A 26,852-nucleotide genomic window follows, 5' to 3' on the forward strand; every position below is an offset into this window, starting at 1 on the left:
TGCAAGGGTCTCCTCCCCAGCAGGGGCATGCCTGGAGGCAGCAGGAGCAGCAGCTAAAATCAGGCTGTGCTTGCTTTCCCACCCATCACAGGTTTGCAGCGCCTGGCTGGCAACAGGTCTGGCAGCCCCAGCACAAACCCTGTCCATATTGAAGCTTGCCAGGGCTGCAAGCACAGCAAGGGGAATTAAAAAAGCAGTTTATACACACGTTCCACAGGCACAAAGGGAAAAAAAAATGCATCTCGAAGTTGTAGTCTCTCCCCAGAACAGGCAGACCCACTCTTGCATCCAGCTGTGTCCCAGGGAGCATCTTACCTTGGGTGAATGCTCTTCGCTGCTACCCTTCCCCACCAGCCCAAGCAGCAGGTTTCTCTGCCCTGCCTCTCCTCCCCCTGCGTTGCAGGCTATCTCATAAAACCGTGCAGGTTGTGCTGTGCACAGAAGTGGACAACATCAGTATTTTTAGGTCCCAAGGCCACTTCTGTACGCAAGCAGGAGAACTTTTCGTATTCCCTGCACGCCCACTGTGCTCCCGGTTACTGCCCGTGACAGTCCTGGATGGGGTGGGTGGCACTGCTTTAGCAGTTCAAACTTTAAAGATACAGCAGGTGCCATCAGCATTTCTCAAACCAATGAGCAGACTGTCACTGAGGCAATGGTATTAGTTCTTGGCCAAGACCCAGGACATCAGCTGCTCCTCCAGAGAAGAGCAAGCAGAGCCCTCCAAGGCACACAGCCCTGCTCTCACTCGAGAGTCCTGATCTCCTGCCAGACAAACTCGAAAGAGACGTTACTCCTGGGCCACCGTGGAAACAAGCACACACCCACAGGGTCACCACACACAAGTACCTCCGGAGCAGCCTCCCAAGGGGGACTAGGTGTCCCCTTTGCAATCTGGATGCACAGACTGAATGGTCTTACATGCAGGACCCAAGAGACTCACCAGCATCCATTCAGGGACTGGGGAGCTTTGACACAGCTCCATCTTAAAGTATAAACCCCAGCTACCAAAACATGATTCCTCTGCAGCATGGCTGTGGTTTGGCCTCTGACCTGGGGCAGAAGGTAAGGCTGCCTCCTCCTCCTGCAGCCAGACCACCACCAGCACGTCTCATGTCGTTCTGGGAAGCCAAGCACCAAGAGCTCCCCCCAGTCTGGCCATCAGACCCTTCATCCCAGGCCTGGCTCAGGCCGGCCTGGCAGGAGACCCACTTTGGTCTTTCTGGCTGCACTACTGCCGGTCACATCTATCTCCTTATATACATGGTAGAGCCCACGGCTTCTGGGAGAGGGCTCCCAGAGAGATGTACACGTACATGTCCTGCAAAACAGAGACTATACTTCAGTCCTAGCCAGTGTCTCTGCTCACAAGGCATCTGCTGTCTTTTTTGTCTCTTTCAAATTGTCCAGTTGACCATCAGGTTCACTTCAGAGCAACTGTTCTCAGCCGTAAGTTAAACCTGAGGAAAGGTGATGTGCTGAGAGAGGTTTTCCGGCTTCTCTCCCTGAGCTGAACCACCTGATCTCCCCCTAGATGCAGTTGTAACACCAGACTAGCATCTGCTCTCTTTCCATAAGCCATCCTTCTCACTACTCCAGTTTCCCCTCTGCTCCAACGGCCACAGCTCTGGCTCCCATCCCTTCACATCCAGGTGTGTTTTCTACTTTCAAACCTTTCAGCCAACCCTGCCGGAAGCCACTCCAGCTCCTTCTTTGTGCAGACAGACGAGACATGGGGGAACTGAATTTCCCCAGCCACCAGCACATGGAGCAGGCAATCACCCTCTGCTAGAAATCCAAGGTTAGCCAGTTCCATCCTTAGCCACATCACCATCATTCCTTTGACAGGGAGAACAGATGTTCTGGCCAGCACAGAGAAGGAGCCTCAAACCTGACCTCGCCAGGTTTAATTTACATTATTACACTCTGGATAGAGAAAGCTGGACTGAGCTTGCAGTCATCCTGGCTCTTCATCTTCTAAGGCACAGGCTGCTCTTTTCAAAAGGTTTTTGTCATGTACGAGCCACTTCAAGCATTGAAGTGTTACTTCCTCAAGCCCACAAGGTCGTCGCTGGAGACAAGAGAACTCAACAATAGCATGAACCTTGACCACACCCTCACTCAGTTAACCAACACACTGTACACGTTTCCCTCCCTGTAGACCGGACGCCCTTTTATCTCCAGCACCTCTTTGAAACACCCTAATTTGCATCTTCAAAAACTGCCTTTTGCGTTTCAAACTTGCCAAACAAATTAGGCTCCAAATTTTAAATGCTTATATATGCAAAACGTTTTAAAATTATGTCTTGGCTTTGTTTGATTGTTTGTAATAATCACTTAGCTGGTGTTCGGACTGGTGGTATCTGAACATACCCAACCAAGGCTAAGTTTCAGCAACTTCTGTTCTAGATCAGCCCCGTTGCCAAACCTGGATGAGAAATTTCAAGGCTACTTGCGATTCCTAAAATCTTGCTGGTTACTAAGAAAATAATGTACCTCATATAATTCTGCGAAGGTTCCAGTAACTGGGTCTACACAGGAGCACTGAGGAGGATGGCATAATGCACAAGCAGAACTTTACTCCAACTGCATCCTAGCTAGTTACTAGACTGCTAAGTCATGGCGTATTTAGTATCAGTTCATGACTTAGCTGAAGAACTGCAAGAGAAAAGGCTCAGTCACTGACAGGAGACTCATGTTGAACAATGATCATATTGTTCATAACTCTGTAGCACTTCTCTGCCCCAGCGCCCACCCTCTCAGTTGAAAGGAGCCTCCACACCACCCTGTGGAACATCCTGAAAGCCACTGCTCTCACAGCATCAAAACCAAACTGCTCCCTCTTCCCAGGCAAAGAGCTCACACTATGCCTGCTTTGGGGGTGCCTGTACCAGATCAGGTATTGCCACCTAGCCCCGAGACACAGAAAACAGTCGTTATCCCAGGAAACAGAAATCCTCAAACTGGCATCCATTTAATGATGCTTCCTTTATCTCAGCCTCCAGCAATCCTCCGTGGTATCTTCACTAATGGTTACTGATGGCTTTTTCTTTCCCCATGAACTGGTCAAGCCTTTTTGAACTCAGTCAAATTGTTAGCACCCACAAACTAAGGAAGAGCTTACCACGAAAACTGAGGAAGGTGCAGCCTTGTTCAATCTGCCATCTTGTAGTTTAATCGAACACGCCCAATCCTAAACATTACAGAAAACAATGAAAAATCATCCCCTACTCGTTGACAACACAGTTTCACACACCTTTATTGTTTCAACTGGGAAAAGATCAGAGTGGATGAATCTCAGCCTACTTAACAGGTTTCTTGCAGGAAGTTTTTCCTGTATCTTTGGTTGGCTTTGTGTCTCTCTGTGTCCTTCCCAGTTCTACTACCCAAACTGCAGCTCTTCCAGGTGCCACCATCCACATCACAGGCACTGACAGAAGCCTTGCAAATGTGATTTCTTCCTCACCCACAAAGCCTTCTAAGAGATCACTTAGGAGATTTTGCCTCTCCTCCCTTTGGTTCCTTACCCCCATGGATCCAGCCCCAAAAATGCCACTTACCAAACGAAATAATTTGGATGACAGCAAAGAGAGGGTTAAAGACATTTATAAAAAAAAAAAAAAAAAGAAGACGACATATTTACAGACCATTGCCTAAACATGAAACTCTCCAAATGACACAAGCCACAATTTCTGTAATCCAAATGTACAAAGTGCACGTCTTTCCCCTTTCTTCTCTCTGCAGCAGAAGACGGGGATGGGGGAAAGGGTCTCGTATTCTTTATACCTTCCTACCCTTAAGACAGTGGGAGTAACTGGGTCAGACTGAAGGACACAAAACCTGTTGATTACTGGGTTATCCACCAGGCAGACTCTATGGATTGCAGTTTAGAAGAAAGTAAGGGCAGTGACTCTTGTTTACTTGGTCAGTCTGCCCAATGGATTTGCTTGGGAAAAGTAATCTAGGGCCAATGCCCCAGAGAGATGAGTGGGAAGGAACGGTTATTCAGCTATTCAATAAATTAACTCACAGACCGAATTCAACCACTCCAGGTTTCCCAGATACATTTGAGTCAGTTTCTATTCGCAGCCCCATTGCTCTGGGTTCAAACATGGGCTCCAAAACAGAATCTGATTATCCTGGAGCGGGAGACAACTCCTGTGCTCCCCAAGCCGCTAGTTGCATAAGCTCACATATAGTCCCACACTATCTGTGCCAGGCAGGGATGAAAGGTTTTGGACAGCAAATGAAAACAGTGCCAACAGCAGCCCATTGCACAGGATTAGCTACTCCATCTAATCCCTCTTGAAAACCGCCAAAAGAGAGCCTCTTCTGCAGCACTTGCCCTCTTAGGTGGGAAGGCAAGCAGAGGCACTCTGCCAGCACCGTGTTGAAACAACATGTAGCAGGAGCAGGCCAAGGAGTGTATGGTTAAGAGCCAGGAAAGCTACACAATTGTCCTGCTAGACTACAAAGCACCAGTGTGAATGCAAATGGCAAGAAGGAGCAGTGTGCAGGGTATGAGGTACAGGAGTATACTGTGTAGAAACTCGAAACACAGATGCCAATACAGGAAAGAGCAAACATCCACACAGAATGGACAACGGACCGAGCCCAAGGAAGACTCACTTTAAGGAGCTGATGTGTAATACATCCCCTATCAGTATGAGGCACTCCACAGGCTACACACCAGACACCGGTCACTCCATTTGAGAGAGCTCTCACTCAGGGAAGGAAATGCTGTAAAGTGCAGGGCCCAGGTGTAGCTCCCTTATTTGGACCAGCAAGCTTCTGGGAGACTGCTTTATTCATATCAAGGCATGATCTTATTCTCTGAAGAATTCCTCCTTCTTTCAGAGTCCCCCCCCACCAGATGTCAAACTATGCTGAAGCTGCCCGTTCCAGGCAACAGCACTATGGCTCACCTTACAGCAGTGAGATTCTTCTGCAGGGAAAGTTTTAAGTGCCTTCAAGTGTACAGACAGTTTGTATCTCTGTTCTTTGCTACAGTTGTCCTTCATTTCGTTTCCATCCCACATGAGTACCACCTTCATTTACTCAGAAAGCATTTACATCCCCGTCAGTCTAGTCTAACGAAAGAAATACTGAGATTCTCCTGTTCTCTTGTAGGATGAGTACTCTATTTTTGACATTGTAGCAGCTTCCTTCTCAACTCCTACCGTAATTTGAAGTAATCAGTGCACCTCACTGCCTAGTACTAGTGATGAGAAAGGACATTCACTATTTCTGAGATGCCCAGATGCTGCTCCCTACATCACTGCATCAAGTCACATGCACTGAGCCATTGTCAGAAGAGAAAGACACATCTGGGAGTGAACAAGTTGACAGAAGGCTCCTGCCCCCTTAAATGTGGGCAGATTTTGGGCATGGCTGAGAAGAAACATAGTTGACTCTTTGGAGACCAGAAAGCCAAATACTCCCAAGCGCAAGTAATGCAGTGCCCTTTCGTGGCAGCTATTGGAATTACACATTTAGACGAGACCCCAGATTTTCTGTTGCAGATCACAAGTTCCAGTCCCTCTGTGGCAGCAGTCCCTCCTCCTCCTCTGGTCACCTCTTCAGCACTCTCACTCTTCACGTGCAAGGTGCCTGTTGCTGGCTGTAGGAGAAAGCAAAAGAGAGAATTTGCCTTGACCTCTCCCTCGTACTGAAAAGTTGACAGAACATGTGACCAGATCTTCCCTCCTGGGATCTGGAGCATTTCAGGCAGATGCCTGGACCTGCTTGCTCCCTTCCTCTAGCCCGCACCCTCACCACACGGGCAAACCTGGCTGCAAACCCACTTTGTGGAAGGAGAAGCAGCCTCATTAGAGCAAACCTAGGAACTGTGCTCTGTGATTACTCTAGTAACAAGATACTGCTCTCTGCTGGACAACTGAGTTAACAGCTTGTCAGGCAAAAGCAAAACAACCAGAGGGCAGACTTCTGCCAAATTACGGCGCTATGGAACTACAGTTAGGAGCCACCTCCCTCCACAAGCAAGTCCATTTTGTTCATTAAAATGCAGGGAGCAAAAGATTGAGCCTTGCTAGCTGCCAGAAGAAGGTAGTTTAGGCCAGATCACACTAGGGACTACTCACAATCATAAACTCTTGCCAGGGATCTCTGGAGCGGGGAGACATGTCACTTTGGCTCGTTTGTACAGTTCTTCAGTGCACAGCTCTTCTGCTCCCTCATGTTTGCGCTTTGGAGAAGCCTGGTCTGCTTGCGACAGCCTCACTGCTGTAGGGGAAGAAGAGTCACTGCAACATTTCCCCTGCCTTTAGATCTCCTCACAAATGCACCCTAGCCTAACCTGCTACAGAGCTGGGAGAAAGAAGAATATGCAGTGCACAAGCACAGAGAGATGTTGCCACAGACTCCTTGAAAACTTCTGAAAAAACTTTGTTAAAAAGAGAATAATTAAGTCCCCCAGAACAAATACAAAAGTATCCTCCTTTGACAGAGGACAGCTTAATTATACCTGATTAGCCCTACAGTGATCTGCACTTCTCCCTGAAGTGGCTGCATACGATCCCATATAGGCAAGAAAAGATTCACTTTAATGAACTCCTATCCTTCAGCCCTTTTAGGAACGAAGGCTCACTAGGGACTTCTGAAGAAAGCCTAAAGGAAGGTGACTGGGATTTATGTTTTCCTAGCTACACACCCTCCTCTTATTAGAAAAGGATCTCTCTCTCCTGCTCATAGTTTCATATCGACTTAAAGGCTATCTCAGAAGCACACAAATAGCTCCAACTCACCTGTACCGGTGCTGCAGCCCTGCCCTGAAGCTGAGTCTGCAACTGGGCCACTGAGATCTTCCACACATGAAGGGACTGATGCCAGTAAACCTACAGAAAGGCAAGAGGACGATAGTTAAGGAACAAAAAACATCTGGGGTGGCAGAAGCCTTTCACGTGGAAACACCTTAGTGATCACCAACCAGAATATCCATATCCCAAAGCAGGATGAGTTCAGAGCTGTGCTCACCCAGTGTTGGCCACAGACAGACACTGTAGCAGTGTGCTACATATATCCATTCATATTTAGGATGTTTTGCCTAGATTTTTTTCCAAAGTGAAGACTGGACCATTGGTGGCATATGGATGGTGCCGTGCCATCACCAGCTCTCAAAACTAATCGAACTCCACTCTTAGCTGTCCAAGAGCTCAACAGAGCTCTCCCTGGAAGCTGATTCAGCAGCTTTGGCAGGGCCTGCTTCGTCTTGCAAGGACTGGCCAGAGAGACAAGTGCTTTCTATTTTAAATCATGACCCCTCCTCCCACCATTTCATCTCCTATTAAAGACACAATCTTTTGCAATTGTTGGTACTTACAGAGCCCCCTATAGCGCGACAGCTGCTGGTAGATCTGCTTCATGCGTTCGATGTTCAATCGGCTGGTCTCCGCATGGTTCACCATAGGTTTGGGGTAGTCCACCCCAATGATGCACTTGGCTGCCTTCTGCACAGACTCTGGGGCATTCCATGGTTCGTAGATATATCGTGAGGGGAAGCCCTTTAGTTTGGGCAGATACCTCCTGCAACACAAGTAAAAAAATGCACAAACACCACTTACAAGTGCAGCAATGCAGCGTTTACCATGCACCTGTCAGCTACTGAACAGCTTAGGCTCACAGATCAAGCAAGAAAGAAGCTCCAGGCACATCACTTACTTAATGTAGTCACCACTGGGGTCTGTGCGACGTCCAAAGCCCACGGGGCAGTAACAGTGGAAGAACTGCTGGAAGAACGCACTGCATGAAAGCCACATCCAGCTGCCTGCATTTACGCTGAAATCTGCATCCAGCAACAGTTCATCAAATACCTGCAGCAATTGGAGGAAAAGGCAGTGAGAGCTTCCCCAGGCAGGACTTTGTGGCAGGAGGACCCAAGGTGTTATTTCAAATGGCAGGCACTGAGCTGTGAGAACAGCTCCTAGAAACCAGAGCAGCAGCAAGGAGGTGATCTGCTGGCTGAAGCCAGTTGGCTGGTCAATATATCTCACTTCCTGATGCTTTCACGTAGGGAGGCACTGTCTGCTCATGCTGATAAAATGCTGGCTTATCTCTCACGCAGCTACAGACTAAATCACTACCTAGTGTTGCAGCAAGCCTTAGGTATTGATCCTAACCTGGGAGGCGTAACAAGTGCAAAGCACCAACTGTGGGAAGCAGGCAGATGCTGCACAGAAGAACAAGCACCAAATCAAGAAGGAAGAACCCCAGAGCACACAAGAAAGTCCAGAGCACACTGCCACTGAGAGGCGGACAGGTTTCAGCAGTAACTTGTTCACATCCACGCACAGATGCTGCCCTTTTAGCATCTGACCCTATGACGCACTTTCAGCTATGTTCTGCTTTGTCAGCTTTGTGACAAGATGCCCCTGACTCCACTTTTTGTGTAGGGCAATAGGTACACCAGATGGGCCATCTGAAGGGACAGACAGCTTGAACCTAAGAGGAGGGTCTTTTACCTCTTTCCTTGAGAGACTCTAGACTCAGATTTCAGAGTCATGGAACATTCCCTGACCAGCATGGTGATGGACTATACAATGAGGAAAAAGGTCCAGTTATAAAGTGACATTGAACTTGCAAAGAAAACAGTCAGACTGAGAGAACTTTTAAAAAAAAAAAAAAAAAAGGCCCCCAAAACCCCAGTCCATATTTACCAGTGGGTCCCACTAACATTTAGTTATGGTTACTGGAGACTCTTGATACTGTCAGAGCCTCACGCTAGAAGGCAGAAAGACGTCAGGCTGCTGGCAGGCCAAGAGCCCGCTAGCAAATCCTCTCTTCCACGCAACTTTTACACGTGAAGCAAAAGCCATACCTGTGTACCCATCCTTGCAGCAAGTGCCAGGGAGACTGTTTTCCTTATGGCCCCCTGCAAGCCTCTGGAAATGCCAGACTCACCCTGACTCCTGACTCCCAGCTGATCCAGAGGTCACCCCTGGTCAGGAAGCAGGCCACCGCGTGCCTGGCCAGATGGTGGATCCACCCTTCCTGTCTCAGTTGGGTCATGATTGCATCGATCCAAGGGAAGCCTGTCTTGCCCTCTGCCCACTTTGCCAAGGCTTCAGGGTTCTTGTCCCAGGGGATTTGGATGCAGATGGGGTTCCCCTCCATACGATCAAACTTTGGGTTGTTTGTGGCTGCTGTGTAGAAAAACTCCCGCCACAGAAGCTGTCCATACAGAGAGAGCGGGGGCATACTGTTCCGCTTTACCTGTGGAGGGGGAAACAAGGGTATTCACAAGCAGAGGAGGACTGGCGTCATTAAGCTGATCTGTAAGCCACCCATGCATTTATACACAATTCCCAAGTCAATTACTGACAACTGCCATAAAGGAGCTCAGTTCCAGATCATCCTTCACCAGAAACCCCAGGTAGTAAAGATAGTGCTGCTTTTAGCTCACTCAGTACACTGACAAGAGACTTGAACGACCCAAAACTAACAGCAAAAAGCTCTACGTGGCTCTACACAGGAGCCCAGGTTGAAGAACAGGATACCGGCAGATTTAAGGTTTTCTTGACTATATACAGGAGAATCACTTTTCCTCACCCAAGAGCCTCTTCTGCAGTAGCAACAAGCTTAGCCCAAGAGTGAAACACAAGTGAGGCAACAGTAACTTTTGCAGCTGTTCTGGCACACTGTCTGGGAACCAGCATCATGCTACGCTCAAAACCAGCCTGCTCTCCAGATGAACCTTTTGTCTTACCTTCTTATACAGCTCCCAGAGACGATAGTAAAACAAGCGGCAGGACAAGCAGCCAAAACGCAGGTAGGGACTGAGTCCTGTAGGGCTGGCCAGCAACGAATTGGCGTTCATCCTTGGTCTTTCGTAATTTGCAACCCATGCCTAGACATATTAAAGAGAAATGAGCCAGAAAAACCCCAAATTTGTGGGACACTGCTAAGGGCAGGCATCTGTGCAGGTGGTGAGGCCACTTGGGTCTGACAGCAGAGTCTCTTCTATTCACCTCCAACCACTGCTGGGAGACATCTCAAGTGGGCAATCCCAACCTCCACATCCTATTCAAGAAATACAAAATCTTCGCTGCGGGATTTAAACCAGGTAGTCATTCTTGCCAAGAAAAGGACTAAATTTGCTTTGCATGCAGGAGCTAATAACCCTGAGAGCTCCTAGGGACACAAACTAACGCAATTGTTTATGTCCAGGTACGTCTATCTCATTTCACACACTAAACAAGAAAATTGGGGAAATTCAGACCTTTTTGTGGAGTACTATGTTGACAGTTTATTCCCTCTTCAGCACAAGAATTTATGCTTTGATCTCTACAACTGCCACCAAACCACCCAGCATTAAAAAGACACAAACTGGTTAAAATTGAGTCATGCCCCCGCAGCTGGGTCATCTTTCATTACTCTGAAATTGTTTGCCTTGTGCACTATAATCAAGAACTCGTGCCCCATAGAAAAAAATTGAGCATTTCAGCAAGGGGCTCAAGGAATGCCAGCCAGTGAGACAACATATTAACAGGCTGATGTACAAGGGGAAGGCATTCTTTTATGAGCATGTACTCGCACCAATACCTTAGCTAAAGACAAAATGAGATGGTGTGCATTGTGCAGGAGGGACTGAGCAACTTACATGGAAGTTTCCAAGTTTGCACTCCTCTAAAGGAAACTGAGGGGTAGAAACAAGGGAAAGAATCGTATGTGCTTCAAACACCAGCATAATTTGTATACAGCTCTACTTCTTTGGGTCTGAGGAAGCCCAGGAGCTCTCTGCTCCACACACAACCCAAGGTCACAGGAGTACTCCAACACCACCAAACACCCCTTCCAGAGGTGAATGCTGCAACCGTTGCTAGGAAGAGCAAGAAAATAGAGCAATGGCCAACGCTCAACTTTTTTCGTTTGGAAGCACAGCCTGCAGGAATCGCCACTTAAATAACAGGGGTTACCTTTCTTTCCAAGTGTTTATCCAGCCGCGCCAAGGCTTCTGTCTCCCCTCCTTGCCAAACTGCAGGGGCAAGACCATCCGTAGGAAAGCCTGAGGGAAAGAACTTTGTAAGATTTGAAGCCACGCCTAGACAAAGGGTATAGATGGGATTAAGCATTAGTAACAGCAAGACACTAAATACTGTAGTTACCTAACATGGCTTACTTGCTGCTGTAGTCCTTCTACAGCAGGCAAATCATGTGGAACGTGGGGAGAGCCTGCTCATGACACTGCACTACAAGGACCTCTCCTTGCAATGCTTCAGGCAGCCTTCTGGGGACTCTTCCCACCGCCAGCACTCTCTCTTACGTGTCAGCACTACCCACAGGGCTCTGCTCCAAAGGCCAGAGCAGCTGGCAAAGGAACATCTGCTCCACAGCTCTGCCTTACAAAGTACCTTGCCATGGACACCAGCAGCTCACTAGAGAGCCTGGCTGCTCCTGGTGAGGCTCCTATTCTGCTGAAAGTGGGTGCTGGGGAAGGCACTGGATTAGTGCTGAAGAACTGATGCAAAAGGGGAAGTAACAATGCAGTTGCCGTGCACTGCTCTGGGCTGACAGGGGAGCCTCCCCTGGCAGCAAGCAGAGCCGTGTAAGGTTGCAGGCTGTCTTGCATTAGGCCAGGCAATAAAGGAAGCAGATCTATCCGGGACTGCAACCCTTACGATACTCCTGTTGTGAAGCCCTCCGCTTTTACATGACTGCTGAAACTGTGCCTTAAGGTACACAAGTTGATACTCCTGTAAAGTTAGTATGGAGCCTCCAGTCACACACACGCAGACAGTATTCTGCATTAATCCGTTCTTCCCTTGCATTTAGACTCACTTCCCTGATGTAGGCCTTGCATTCCTCATGCCTCAGCTCTCTATTATTCCTCCTTCTCCAAGAAAAATACAGGACCATAAGACATAGCAGGATGAGTGAAAGAAGTTTCCGTAGTATCTTTTGTCTTGCTAAGCTCCCAAATTGGTGCTGCTGGGCAATAAATGAATGAAATTATCTAAGCCTGGTACACAGTTAGTTTACCTCTTCAGGTCTGTTACACAACGTGTCAGAGATGGCAGTAGGAGGAAAGCAGCTGGCGAGGACATGAGACACTGATACAGTGGTTACATGCTCAGTATAACAGAGGAGAGATGGACAGACACAGAGCATTTCAGAGCAATGCTAAAGGGGACGCTGTGCATCGACAGTAGTGCAAGGGACAGCAGTCTATTTTCATGAGGTCCAGCACTCGCTGAAAACATTAGGCTGCTTCTATGGCTAGAGGCAGCTCAGGTCAGATGAGAACACTGGAGCTGTCCTGGGCACATGCCAGCCATCATAAACAGTTTCACTAGATCCCCTTTCAGCTGGCAGTTAACCCTTGCCTTCATTCTCGACACATACCCAGCTCTTCCAGGGACGGGACCCCATACACGTCGTCATGGTTCTCCTGGATGTCCACTTTACATGTCTCCATCTGCTGGCTCATTACAGTGCTCACTGGCTTCTTTGGGAGCTCCATACGGCTAATGATGGCCTGGAAGCGCTTGTAGGTGAGGGGTGGCTTGTGGCCATTCAGCTCAATTATTCTGGAGACAAAATAAGCAAGGTGAAACAACACAGCCTCGCTATCACAAAAGACACAACACAATGACAGCCAAACTGCATCCCACTATCACTGCTCAGGATAGCCTTTCACTTTGGATACAGAAATCCTCATAGACCTACCTTCCACTTGATGCATCCCTCAAAGGGGTATTAAAAACAAACAAACAAAACCCCAAAACACACCAGAAAACAAAACCCCACATACTAATTCATGTCCATGGGAAAAAAACCAAAACAGCTCCAGCTGAATCGGGCTTAGCGTCACATCTCTCTCCCAGAGCTCCTCATCAGACCCCTGTATGAAATCTCAATCTGATTACTGCCTTTCTGCCTCCCCAAGATGGCAAATCCCAGACCTGCATCTCTTCCCCTGATGCCTTGTGATATCCTAACCCGATTCTGACCTTACTTTCACCCCATCTGACAGAAAAAGTCCCAGCCTGTTAGTGACCCCTCCTCCACCTATCTCAGATGAGACAAATTCCAGTTTTTGTCATTCCTCTCTCCCCGTGATCAGAGAAATCGCCATCCTCCCCCACGCCATAAGGTCACGAGTAGACCTATCTCGTGCTATTCACCTGTGTCAGATCATGCTACGGAAAAGACAGCCACGGTTCCCCATTCCTCTACTTCACTAAGCATCCACAGCCTGCTAGGGCCATGCAGTCTTATTTTTCCTGGGACAGAGAGCTTTGAGAAGCCCCCTGGGCTTCTGGGCCAGGTAAGCTTCCCCAGGGTGAAAGATGCCATTTTAACCCCCTCTCCCGCACGGAGAGGAAGGAGTTAACAGCAAAGCAGACAGCACAGGGATCGCCAGCATTACATAAAGTTGAGGCAGCCAACCCCACAGCTCACACAGGAGCTGCAGCAGAGCAGCCTCCCCCACCCATTACAGTCAACAGCTTATGCAAGGGGCTGGGCTTAAAGCAGAGTGTTTCGGCAGACGCCATGTGCCTTCTCCTCCCCCGAAGCCGCACGTGTAGCGAGGAGGAGCGACATGCCGGCCCAGGGCCTTCCCCAGCCCTGAGCCCTTCCTCACGTGTGCTCCGCAGTGACCCAGCTTCCCCACGCTCCTGCGCGGCGGCAACGGGGGAAGCCGTCCCCGCACCGCGCCTCCCGCTGCGGCCGCCTCCATCTAGGCCAGGCGCCGAGCAGGAGCCCAGGCCTCCTCCGCACTGCCAGCCGAGGGAAGGGGAGCCTTTAAAACAGGCAGCACAGTTGCAAAGGTTAAAAATGAAGCCTCCCGCAGTTCCTTCCCGTTTTTCTGCTTGTAAACATTGGGAGAAAAAGACACTAATGAACAGGACAGGGGAGGAAGGGCAATCAGGATGTGCACAGAGCGCAAACCACTAAACTTTTAGTGCGAGGCTATAAACATGATCACAGCGCGGGCACAGCACACTCGGCCACCCCTCCAAGAAAGTGTATTGAGGGGAGCCTTACAGGCAACATATTCTGTCCTGTACCTTCATACCAGAAAACATCTCCTCTGCTTTCATGCAAGCACTTTTCAACCAGCTGTCTCTGTGTACCACCCCAGGGACAGTAAGAGATCATGAACTCTCATGAATACTACCCACCACAATCTTCTCTGCGACTTGCTCTGAGCACTGGGGCCCCCCAAACAAGCCCATCAGTTCACAGAGATCCCCAGAAAATCATCATTGCCGCTGGAAGAGAAGCGAGGCATTTCCAGTTACAGCACTCTAGAGAGTCTCGCTTGTTTCCAGAGTAGTTCAGTGCTTGGAAGCAAAAATGTGACAAAGCTGCACGGTGTTTGCCCTGAGGTGCTTGGGATGGGGGCGGGGAAGCCAGTTCTTTAACACTGCCTCTTGTTTCAGTCCTCTTCCACAGATCTGCTGAGGCTGCAGCTCAGCCTGAGATCCACGCTATTATACCACATCCCAGATCCACAGCTAAAACTTCTGTGAACAGACAGCTACTTGAAGCAAATCGCTGTGACTTGCAGGTGGATGCTAGTGTCTGTGTTTGACATCCTCAAGAACGTGAATATGAGTGAAGTTACCTAGTACAGCTCCTAAATTCCTAAACAGACAGTTATTGGATCTGGGACACAAATCTTTAAGAGATAGGACTAGGACAATTTGCACATTTCACAGCACCTGACACTGGCATTATGCAACAAAAGTTGATCCTTTCACAATACTGCCATAAAAAGAAGTATCAAATATTGGGTATTGTACAATATTGGATATTATACGATACATACTGGATATTGTAGTGCTGTTCAGCCTTCTGTACAAAGATTTGTACAGGAAGCCCCCCAAGCAGGAGTCCTTTCCTTCCTCCTACTATCCTAACCCAGGCAGCACAATCTCACAGGACTTTCCCCGATGACAGAAAAAGGGAGGACCCTCCCCAGGATTTAATGCTCCCATATCATCCGTCTCCCCCAGCGCAACTCTCGGACTACAAGTGGCAGTTACTCTTCCAGTTTTCTTGAAGCAGAAGAGAGAAGAGCAGAATCACTGTATTCATCATACAAAACCTAACGTTTCTGGTGTTAGTGAGCACACATAAAAATGGCTCTGCTACCAGACTAACAATACACTGCCCAGCGCTACCTGAGAGTAGTACCTTGATGCCGGAAGCTATGAGGGTCTTTTTGACTGTCAGTCACACAGTCACACTTTACCTCAAGAAAGCAGGCAACCAAAACCTGACCAAACATAGTTCTGGTGCTGCTAGGATTATAAGGTATCCTACAGTCAGTCACCTGTGACAGCAGAGTGTGCAGACTTCGAATGCACATCCCCACAGGTGTCAGCTTCTGACTCACATCTCCACAGCAGTGCCCCAGCAGGATGGCTACCGAGCTAGTGAAAGCTCCTCGCCTCAAAAACCTGACACCTCAACTCGCTTGCAAATGATAGGGCCCGTTTCTGGCAAGGGATCAAATGTGCTCCTCCCTGCTTCCTTGCACAAGGAAGAGCTGTCTGCTAGCACTCGGCAAGCAGGCTGCTCAACAACGCACCCCACTACCAATTCACACAGACTATTTAGTAAGCCTCGCCAGCTTATGCAACTGCTCTGATCTAAATCCTCGCTCCAGAGAGCTCGTGTAGGGCTACGCGTACATGAGACAGGGGGTATTTCTACAGATTCAAAGAGGAGATGGAGAGATAACCAACAGATATTCCACGCAACAGACGCTGGACAAAGTACGAACAATTCAACTTCTGCAGAATCATACACACAAGCATATGAAAGATGAAGAAGTGACTCGATGACAGGCTAAGTATCAGCGCAGGGGGAAAACACCTGGCACCAGAGCACCATGCAAGACAGACAAGGATAACAGGATCTGGCAGGCAGAAGTTTGACTTAACCTTCTTAGATGGAAATAAACCACTTTTTTGGCACAGCGTAATTATGAATTGCAGAACCACTAAGGTATGCGCGCCTCCCCAGTGCTTGGTTCCTTTAAGTTAGTATGTGCTCCTATTAAAGCACATTTAACTATCATTTTAGCCTTAGGCTAGAGTATTTGAGGAAAAGCTGCCCCTGATGCATGCTACAAACATACAAGCTCACAATGTTCTTTTCTGACCTAAACCAATCCCCCTGAATAATCCAAGCCTGCCTGGGATTACAGAAACCACAATGCTGACAGTCAGCAAGCAGACTACAAAGGATTTAGATCCTAAGGAGGAGAGAACAGGCAGATCCAGAGAAGCACAAAACAACCTGTCACCTGGAAGTTGTCAGACAGAATAATTGTCAAGTAAAGGCTTTGAGCAGGCTAAGATGATACCCTAGATATTATCTTTTCTGTCTGACTTTACAATCTGAACATTGCTAATCTTGACTGGGAATTCCTAGATTTTCTTAGGAGTATTTTCCAGCACTGATGCTGATTTTCTACAGCCCTCTCCTTGTTTTGGGAGAGAGGAGGGGAAAGATGCTCTGATAATCACAGAGCTATGCTGGCAGTGCCAACAAGGAGCATACTGTAATCTTCCTACTGAGTAGAACTGGTCAAATTCACAAGTTAACTGAACAGGCTCTTTGTAAATGTTTAAAAGGAGCTGGTGGTGGTGGTACTGGGAATACGCTGCAGGGGACAAGAGAAGGACTGCTGAAATCATTTATGTAGAAGGAAAGATTAGTCTAAATTGTTCAAAACCAGGCCTGACAATCTTGTCGGAAACTTGATTAAAGAAAGATGAGAAGTAGGACACTACCACCAGGTTACTAATTATGCAGGAAAAACAGTAGGCTGAGCAGAGGGACAACACATACCATGAGTCAAAAGACCGGGTAACACGACTGGAGGGCGATATACTCAGAGAGGCTTCCAGGAGAAATACAGTATTAGAACTGTATTACCACCTGCTGAGAAACTGACTCAGAGATGCCAAGAACCAGGAAATGTCAGAGTAACTGGAGACTTCAACTGCCTCCACGCAGACTGGGTAGCTGTGACACCCCACCACCTGCCAAAAATCAATTTTCTAGTTGCCATAAATGACTGCTCCATGGAACAGTTGATCAGGAACCCACAAGGAAAGGCAATTCATGATTTGGTCTTAGGCAGCGCTAAGGTATAGCTGAAAATGTTAGTTATCACTTGCCTGCTCTAACTGTGACTTTGGCATGCATCAATTTAACATCCTTCCAGGAGCAACAATACCATAATGGTTTTTATTTCAAGAAGAGAAACGCATAAAAATAAGGAAGCGTGCTAAGCAAAAAGAACAAGCTGAGACATAAAACACTGACAGGCAACACAGAGGTGATTTGAAGATGACGTTGGGGAAAAAAGAAATTCAACAAATGCACACAAACCATCAAAAAAGATTTCAGAAAGATCACAAAAGTCAAAACAATTAAAGAATAGCATCAAAGATAATAGAAGGCAAAATCCTTCAGAAAAATGAAGGCAAAATAAAGACAGAAAAAACCCAAATTGGTAGGTGAAATTAAAAGCCACAAAAGCAGCCTCCTTGCACCTCCCAACCTAAATGAAAGTTTGAGAAACCTTTTTAAAAAAAAGCATATAGTAAAAAAAAAAAAAAAAAAAAAAAAAAAAAAAATCCCTTTACAGACACTCCAGGATATTTATAGGGCCAAGAGGCGATCAAGTCATAAAAAAAAGCAGAGACTGTAACACCACAGCAAAGAATCATGCATTTAGTTTTGCACGTGTGTTCACTATGGAGGTATTTGGGGAGGCTGCCCCTCTGAATCTCTTTAAGGAAATGTATCAGGAGATGTCACAGACTGGGAGGTCAGGAAGAAATGCCACAAAACAAAGCTATGCTTGAACAGCACCAGCTTGCCAGGACCATTTACCCTGGAGTTGTAAAGGACATCAAGAAATACCCAAACTAATAGCTGCTGCATGTAATGCTTGCCTTAAAACTGCCCTAATACTATGAGGAAAAAAAAGGCAAATATGACTCCAGATTTAAAAAGCATTTCAAAGGCATCAAAGGGATGACAGAATAGAAAGCCTGATATGTGCATTAGGCAGACGGGTAGAAAATACTAATGGAATCAGTGAATGCATGGGTATATGCAATATGCTTGGAGGGTTAATTTGGCCTTGGTAAAGGGAAGTTGTGCCTCAAAATCTATTAGTGACATTTGAGCCTGGGGCAAGGGAGATGCAGTTGATATACTATACCTGGATTTTCAGAAGCCATCTGACTAGATCCCTTACTGAAATTTTTTAAAGAAACCAAGATAAATTGGGATAAAGGAAAAGATCCCTGCAGACAGAAAATTCTTTGAGATACAGGACAGAGTAGGAATCCATTTTTTCAACAGGAGGAGAAATCCTACACAGAGCTGAGCTAGGGCTTGTGCTGCTCAACATTATTCATAAATTATCTGGGAAGGGACAAAAAAAGAGCATGATGATAAAGTTTATGACGCAAGAAGCTATCTGGGATAGCTAAAAATGAAAGGCAACTTATAAATTTCCCTATACACCACATGACCAGCTGACAAAAATATCAGATGAAATGCAGTGTTGGTCATGTTGTTTCTCCATATGCATGGCTATGCAATCTTAAACTTACTTTTATAGTAGCAGCCTCTCAAATAGCTATGATCATTCTGGAAGAAAGCCCCGAGACATCAGTTTAGTGCTTAGCAGCACTCAGAAAAAGCAAAAAGAATGCTAGCGACTATTAGAAGACAGGAAACATTATAGCACTATACAAATCCAAGTCGCTCCCGCATTTTGAACACTAGCTACAGTTTTCACCACTGCTCTCCATCTCTAGGAATAGCCAGAAGTATAAAGAAAGGTGACAAACTTAGAAGAGATATGGAACAGATTCCACCTGAAAACTTAAGTAAACTAGGACTCTCCACCTTGGAAAAGACAAAGATGACATGAGGAAGGACGTGAAGGACATTGACATTGAAGGGGTGAGGATGTATTCATATAAGTATTCATGGTCTCTTCTAATGCAAAAATTAGAAAGCAGTGTCTGCTCACGAGACAGGTTCAAGAAGAATCCTCCTCACTCCAAAGACAAACATTCCCACACTGCAAAGCTCCTTCCCATAGGAAATTATGGATGCTAAAGATTTATAGGAGGAAATCTACACTCAGCATTACTGGCACAAGTCATCCGAAAAAAATAAAAGGGCGAAAAAAAAAGCAAGCAACCTATAAGAATAATACTGAAACATGGTTGAAATCAAGCATACCTTTGAGTCTTAGCTGAAAGACTGTCTCCACTATTTAAGGAGATCTCATATATATGGAGATTATATATATAAGTAAATATATAAAACTCAACATAAAGGAAAGGCTCCCCCATAGCAAATACACAACAAAGACAAGGCATTCAGGTTTTAGAATAAGGCAAGTTTGCCCCAATCTACCTTGTTTTACTTCTTCCAGCTGTCCTAGCACATCCATCAGTTAAAAGCCCTGCTTTCATAACCCGTTTGAGACAACAACTCAACTATCTTTATTACAATGAAGCAAAAAAAGCAGTCCATGCAGTGAGGACATGCTCAAGGAGAGCAATCAATAGGACACAGCTGAGCAACTTAAATGACTGTCAAGTACAATTTAATAAGCTTGAGGCAACACCTTTCTGTACATTCATGCCATTGTCAGCACTTTGACGTGCTCTAATCAAAAGTGCGAGTGCGCAGAGTAATCCTGTTGACACCTTCTAGACTCACACAGGATGACAGCGATGAACGTATAGCGATCAACGTAATGGAGGAGACTGAAGTCTTTCCAGACACGATAATCCCAGCCTAGCCCAGGCAGCACCTCTGCCCTTGCTCTCCCCGTACCTGTCCAGGTCATAGAGGGTGTGGGAGTTCTCTATCACCACCTCCACGCCAGCCTCCTTGGCCAGTTTGACGATAGCTGCATCCCTCTCCTTACCAAACGGCTCTGAGTCGTATTCGAAGGTGAGACGAGTGACTCCCCATTCCTGCAAGAAACACAATACACACAACTGTCAAACAGAAGACTCTTTCTAACCAGTGCAATTACGAACAAGGATGTCAGAATCCCTGGCCAGTGTTAAGTCCTGGAAGCTTAGACAAGGTTCCTGTGAGGAACAGCAGTCTGGAGTCAAGATAACCAAAGAATCAACAATTTTATCAGCTCTAGCAAACATCGCATCTGCTATGCAAATTCCTATATGTTAGGTTTAAAACACGTAAGAGGAGGTTTGAGTTCTTCACTGCTAATGTTCTTAGGTTACAGCTCAGTCCCCAAACCTAACACCACCTTGTTTGGCTACACATGCTGTCCAAAAGTAACCCTACCATCCCGTTCCAGCATTTGCAGAGAAAGCATTTCGGAGAACTCTTTCAATACAAGTTCTGGTCAAAACCCCGTATTTTTATGTGGAGACTATCATTAAGTAAAACCAATACACTCTAAGTTTTTTCCAATGTCTTCTTTAAAGCCATCACATAATAGAGGCCCAATGTCCAACCCAAACAGCAAAAAACAAGTTAGTGGGAAACGCAGGACAAAGGATGGCAACTGAGTGAACCTTTCTGGTCAGCACAATAAGAGTATGATACTGCAATTCAGATTTAAATTAAAGTCCTGCCTTTGGAGAGTTATTTCATGCTAGTTGTGCCATGCACCTATTCTGTATCTTCACACAGATTACATGGAATAGGCCTTATGAAATAGCATTCAGCCTCTTCCAGGCTTTTCCAGAGCACAGTTTGCTCTCAAAGACTATGTCCTAGTTTTCCTCAGAAAATGAATCCTATGAGAAGAGGTTTAATGGTTTCCACAGCGACCCTCCTGAGACATCCATCAAGCAGAGCAGCAGCCCACAGATTTGTTTAGCAAACACTTTAGTCAAACACAGCCAGAAATCTATAGAGACACTTAAAAAACCCCTCACACAACTAAGGTGTGAACCAAATTCTCCAAGTGGAACAGTTTAAGTCACCTCTGTATATACAGGACAGTCTTTTCTACCTCGGAACCAGAAACAAAGCACAAAGAACAGATGTGATTAGTTCACTAAAGACCGTTAAAAAATAACACCAAAGATGAGGAAGGGAATTTAGAAGCAGAAAACAACTGTACAAGCCCCCTTCTTTTCTAAACTTTCAGATTAAATCCTAAAATTAATATTAGGAAAGACAGACAACTAAAACAGTTATGTACCACTGAATGTACATCTCAAGAGAGGTCCTCCAGTCCTTTTTCAAAATAAGAACATGACAATATGGGGGCAAACAGACGTGTTCCAGACCCTGCCCTGCTCCTATGTGATTTAACAGCTTCATTTTAACCTTTCTTTTCTTTTATAAGAAAGACAGTATCAGCTGGAAGGCTTGGAAAAGATGGCTTTGGTCTTGAATAAACATACATTACTGCCTTGAAAGAAAGGAATGGAATAAAAAAACATTTAAGGCTAACAGATATTTTAGGTAAGAATACAAAACTTCAAATTCAGATATTTCCTACAGTTTTGAGAAGCCCACCACTCTATGTGCTACAGTAGCACACAGGAAGCAGAGCACAACCAACCAGAAAACAGTAAACTGTATGACAATAAATTGCTGCAGATATACAAAAGAAAAGTCATGACTGACTTAGTATCTAGCCTATAGCAAAGAAAAACTGTAGGGAAAAAAAACACACACCAAAGGGATTGTGAGCAAACTTCAGTGAACAAATGACACACTTTTCTTTGACAGAAGAGGTAAAATTACAGATGTTTGTTCAGAGGAAGTGAGACAAAAAACCTCTGCAAAGGTTAACACAGAGCTAACAAGTATACTTCTCACGATATCCATGCATAATAGTGCCTTTGCAGCAACTGTTATCAACAACATATCTCAGCTGCTGGCAGCAAGAGCAGAAATTATATTAGGTCCAAGTGTTGCATTACCACATGTGACGTAACTGTCCTCTGCACAACAGCTGACAGCAAGGCATGAGCTGCTGCTAATTCACTGTTCAGTGCAGCAGCTCTGGAGAGGCCTGAATTCCCATGAAAGCCATACGTTTACCATGTAATAGCACAAAAAAAACCCCACATTCTTTTTGGCTCTGTTACAGCACATCTAAGATATTCATCAACTCACCTGCCCAGGCAAAACAGACTGCAGCAAAAAGTAGGTCTGGCTGATTCCACAACCACCTCTCAAACCTCAGACTCTGCCAACTACTTTTTGTTCTTTGACCAAAGCGGACATTTTTCTCCAACAAAGTTTTAATTATCCTGTGAATACCTTGAACTAAAATAAGGAGGGCATGGACTACTACTAGCCAGAACTTATTTGCAGATCAAAAGACAAAAATAACCCAGACTCTGAAAAGGCTAAAAGCAGCACATAGTTTGTGTCATGTGTTAAGATGCGGAGGCCAAAATAAGTATCAGTGCCCCTTCTGACCTGCATAGTCCGATTCCCCTCCCCAGTACTGCCCTCCTCCAGAAAATACACATCAGAACCATTTGCAGCAGGAGGGTATAGATTCACGTTTACCTCCTTCTCAGCAGCTGGTCTGTAACAGGCTTTGGGGACGCTAGTTCTGTCAACCGTATGTAAGGTACAGTCCACATGACAAACCCAACTCATAAGACTATCGTGAACCATGTTTCTTTCCTTTAGCTTTGTCACTCTAGCAAAGACACCATCAAAAAGCTTCAAAGACAACGGGAAATATAATCTTAGAGCAGGACAGAGAAGAATGATACTGCTTGAGGAACCTTGATATTCAAGTAGATGCTCTTGCCGGCCCTGTCTCTCTCACAGTCTGCAGCACTGACATATCACTTTAGAAACGTATCCCACTAATCCATCATCGACCACTGAGGTCACTGCATATTCCACCATCCTAAATGGTACATTAGCAGGAAGCTTGGACCCAAGTTGTATTCTGCTGCTGAGCTAAATGAACTGCAGCCTTGAACAGAAGAAGAAAAGGAAGGTCAGCTAACATAAAACCTTCTAAATTTTGAAATTTTAACACAAAGTCCTATTTGCAATTCACATACAGATCAATATGCTTTTTCAGTTGTCTGTAAAGGTGTACGGACATAGCAGTCTTCCTGAGTAAAAGCTGCAGGAAGAAAATGGCCAGTAGGGAAGAAGCTCTCAACACAGAGGAGTCAGCGTGTTACAGTGCAACCCTGGGAGGCTTGACTTATAGAAACAAAGGCAAAGACCACCACCCAAAAAGAGAAGCTCAAGCACCTGGTACTAGGTTACAACCTACTACTAAATTTCTTCGCAAGTCTGAGTTCAAGAGTGTATCTGGCTCCCAAGCTGGCCCTTATGGACAGTAGTTAAAGTTAGTTGTAGTTAAAGAGAAGTTCGTTATAGTGAAGAATTAGTTATAGTTAAAGAGAAGCCAAGGAGATCTCCAACAACTAGCAAATCATTAGTGAGTGAAAACAAGGATAGCACCGGGACATCAGTTTTTCTTCACTATGCTCCAGAAAATTACTTTATTGTCTTACTTTAAAGAGTCTTGGGAAGACATCTGTTGGCTGCCCTCGCACAACAAACAAGCGAGAGTTGAGTTTCCTTAAACTGTTGTCCAGATCTTCCAGAGATTGGAGCAGAAATCTGCAGAGAAGAAACAAGAGCAGTTACTGTCAGTCAGTCCGGTTACAGCTAAAAGACAAACGAGGAGAATTTGCATGGAATTCCAGCAAGCCTGCATCACCAAATCAAACTGAAAGTTAGGACAAGAAACAGAAAACAAGAATTCGTATTCATCCCTGGTCTGTCTACCAACTGCTATGAGATTGCAGCACCAGCCAGCTCCCAGCCATTCATATGCATGTTCTGCTTGTCCAGATGCAAGAGGTTTCCAGGATTTTCTTCTTCCTGCAACCCCCTTCCCATGTTCTCTCTCAGAGCTGGCAGCACCCCCTGCCAGCTGCTCTCTCCACATTACGACATGGAGAAAAGCATAAACCATACAATTCACTACAGTATATTCTTTCATGGGTTCTGGGGCAGGAGGGATTTTGCATACGAAGTAGAAAGATGTTGATACACTACTCCAAGGAAGGTAATGAATTACAACAAGAACCGTGCAAGTTTTACAGTTCTGGCTACAAATAGGCAATGTCACAGCAGAGAAATAGCTCATCAGTAGCAATAGACTGAGCACCAAGATCTCCCAAGGCAAGAACTATCTGTACTTAGAATACCTGCAAACAGAACTGCAATTTATCTTCTACCATGAAGATGCAAAGACGAGAGCATGCCAAGACATTAATGTATTCCTTCCCACCCCAAAACTGTAAAAAAGCATTTAAGTGCTTTTTGCATTTAATCGCATGTCTTACTGATCCCCCACTATGCTATAAAACATCAAACGTATCATCTTTGCTTTCACAGCCACACGTCACCCCATCTACGTCATAACTTCACTTCGTTTTGTCTAACTCTGTAAAAGACACCAGCTTTAAAACTTTAATCTCTGTGACAGCACATGGCACTGCTGGCAAACTTGCAACCCTTTGTAAGTGAGCCTGCCAACCTCTACCTCTCCCTCGTTCCTACATGCCCACTCTGCAGCGTGACCTGCAAGACATGAGTATCTGCATCAGCTCCCTTAAGACCACACACAGCTAATAGGAAAACTAAGCTACAATCGCCCTGCAAACTGGGTGCTTCCTCTCTCCTCAACTGCACTGCCCATAACGTGAACCACAAGCTTTGAGATAGAACAAGCTCCCTCTGCACTTCCTGAGGGAGAAAGGGACTCGGGGTTCATGGAAAGAAGGGCCCAGTATCACAGTACAAGAAGACCCAGAACCAGGTCCGGGTAATCTAAACAAACCACTCCCCTACCCCCAGCCCACTTTCCATCTATTAAATAGGAATATCAGCGTTCCAATGTGATCTAAAAATTAAACAAGGGTTAGTCCTATATGGCTCACACACGCTGTGCAGTTAAATAATAAGGGATTTTCATCATGATAAATTTCTGGGAGCTAGATAAAACACAAACACTTGCTTTTGGAGCACAGAACTCTGAATACAAGTAATTGCACTAAAAAAAATAGCAAAACAAAGCCAAGGTTCCCAATGGGAACCAATGGAACTCCGGTAAATATAAGTAACTGGCTAATACATTTTTGCCTAACAGCCAGTGGTGCTAATTTCTGACATCTGCAGTAGGTACACACCTCCAAGAAAACATTATTTTTAAAAACTTCACCTGCTCATATATTCCATGACTACAACATAAATAAAACCACTACCTGCTTCCCTCCCTCCACAATATTGGTTGAAACAAACAAGGATTGAATGGATCAGGAACTAGTCTTGTGGGGGCACTGCTTTGGTTCTTCCAAATGAGGACAGTTAGCAACAACAGCAGCATGTGAAAGGCATTTCTGTCTGCTGCTGCCTGTAGAAAGTCTGGTCTATTGAAACATCTTTTCAGGCTCCTAGGATACTAAGCAGTAACAGAATCCACAATTTTCTGTAATTTGCACATCTACATTGTGGTCATTTCTGCACATTTACGATGTTTAAGCCATCCTCTGATGTGGGTTCTAGAAATGCTTAGAAATCACCCACGCTATCCCATTCCTCTAAGATGAAGGTGTACAACAGAGGCAATCAGTTACAACTACAGTCTCCCTAACCTTACACACACAGCCACGTGACATTTCAAAGAGTACTTTAAAGGATTTTTAGTCAGGTGGCTGTCCTGTCCAGAACCCCCTTGATGGGGTAGTGCGAGGGCAGGGGGAGATCTGCTTCGCTTGTATGCAGGGGAGACTTGTAGAGAAGAATCCCTACCTGGATTGGGTTTCCAAATGTTTAGGCAGCTGAGACCTGACAGAATAGTGTTATGTAATGTTACTGGCTACCAGTACATAAGGTCTTGCTCTCTGCACAGACACGACTCACCGCATACATTCTTCCATTTGTAGGGAGGGGAAGAGCGCAAACAGCTTCATCTCTACCTTCCTAGCAGCAGCCAAAGTGTATTTCCGTAAAAATCTGGGGGATGGGAAGAAGGCCCGCGTGCGCACAGGCCTACACACACTCAGCAGCTGAAGGGCAGAGGGAAGGCGCGGTGTGGTCACACAGCTCTGAGGGCTCTTTGCGCGTCTCTGAATTCAGGAAAAAGTGTTCCTGAAGCGAAACATCCCTCAGTCGTACGTTCAGCCAGCTTGTAAGGAGAAAGTCTAACGACATCACATAAAGTTCAAGGCGCTCTCCCACACAGTCAGGCAACACCGCTGTGAAAACCGTGGAGAGGCCAACCGGGGAAGGCAACCTCTCTGCTGCACGGAGAGGACCGGGGGGAGCAATACGCGGGCCAGGCCGGACGAGGCAGCGTGTGCTGCTCCCGCTGCTGCGGCGGCGGCCTGACCGACACGGCCCAGCCGCTGCACCTAAAAGCGCTCCCACTGCCGCGGGAGCCCTCCCCACCGCCAGTCCCGTCGCTCCTACCCACACCTGGCGCGTCCCGAAGTCTGCCCGGTCCACCCACGGGCCCACCCGCGGCCTGAGGGCCCGGCGCCTCCTCAGCCCACTCACCGCCAGCGGTTGATGCCCACGGCGGAGGAAGCGGCGAACCAGGGGTCCAGGATATAGATGCAACGGAAGGACGCGGCGCCACGTAGCGCTTCCTGCAGCGCCGGATTGTCGTGGAGACGAAGGCCGCGGCGGAACCAATGGACCGAGCGGCAAAGGGCCGGAGCCGGGACCGGAGCGGCCGCCGCCATCGCTGCCGACTGCCGCCGCGGCCCCGGCGCGCCGCCCGCTCCCGCCCCGCGGCGCTGATTGGCTGTCGCCGCGTGCGCGGCGACAGCCAATCAGCGCCGCGG

At 46.5% G+C, this 26,852-nt stretch overlaps 1 protein-coding gene across 2 annotated transcripts; it reads right to left on the minus strand.

Moving 5' to 3' along the window:
- Positions 1-3,230: 3,230 nt before the first annotated feature.
- CRY2 (cryptochrome circadian regulator 2) lies at positions 3,231-26,760 on the minus strand. 2 transcript variants are annotated; one of them, XM_076344591.1, is made up of 12 exons: positions 26,563-26,760; positions 23,508-23,616; positions 19,852-19,994; positions 12,358-12,542; positions 10,932-11,020; positions 9,722-9,862; positions 8,917-9,228; positions 7,678-7,829; positions 7,340-7,542; positions 6,765-6,854; positions 6,102-6,240; positions 3,231-5,620 (listed from the first exon to the last, which is right to left on the minus strand). In XM_076344591.1, exons 1-11 carry the CDS (start codon positions 26,748-26,750, stop codon positions 6,104-6,106), a joined length of 1,749 nt encoding a protein of 582 aa, XP_076200706.1. In that variant the 5' UTR covers positions 26,751-26,760; the 3' UTR covers positions 3,231-5,620; positions 6,102-6,103. The 2 variants fall into 2 exon arrangements, with proteins under 2 accessions (XP_076200706.1, XP_076200705.1); XM_076344590.1 differs by having other exon boundaries at positions 6,102-6,243.
- Between the last annotated feature and the right edge of the window lie 92 nt (positions 26,761-26,852).

Source organism: Aptenodytes patagonicus, chromosome 7 (assembly GCF_965638725.1).
Source record: "Aptenodytes patagonicus chromosome 7, bAptPat1.pri.cur, whole genome shotgun sequence".
Taxonomy (NCBI): Eukaryota; Metazoa; Chordata; class Aves; order Sphenisciformes; family Spheniscidae; genus Aptenodytes; species Aptenodytes patagonicus.

Excerpts from the sequence above, each read along its gene's own strand:
- CRY2 (XM_076344590.1), bottom strand. The coding sequence starts at position 26,750 with ATGGCGGCGGCCGCTCCGGTCCCGGCTCCGGCCCTTTGCCGCTCGGTC. Across the intron at positions 12,543-19,851 it reads ACCCTCTATGACCTGGACAG|AATAATTGAGCTGAATGGCC; the intron begins GTACGGGGAGAG and ends TTTTGTCTCCAG. Across the intron at positions 11,021-12,357 it reads CCCGTCCCTGGAAGAGCTGG|GCTTTCCTACGGATGGTCTT; the intron begins GTATGTGTCGAG and ends TCTTTCCCTCAG.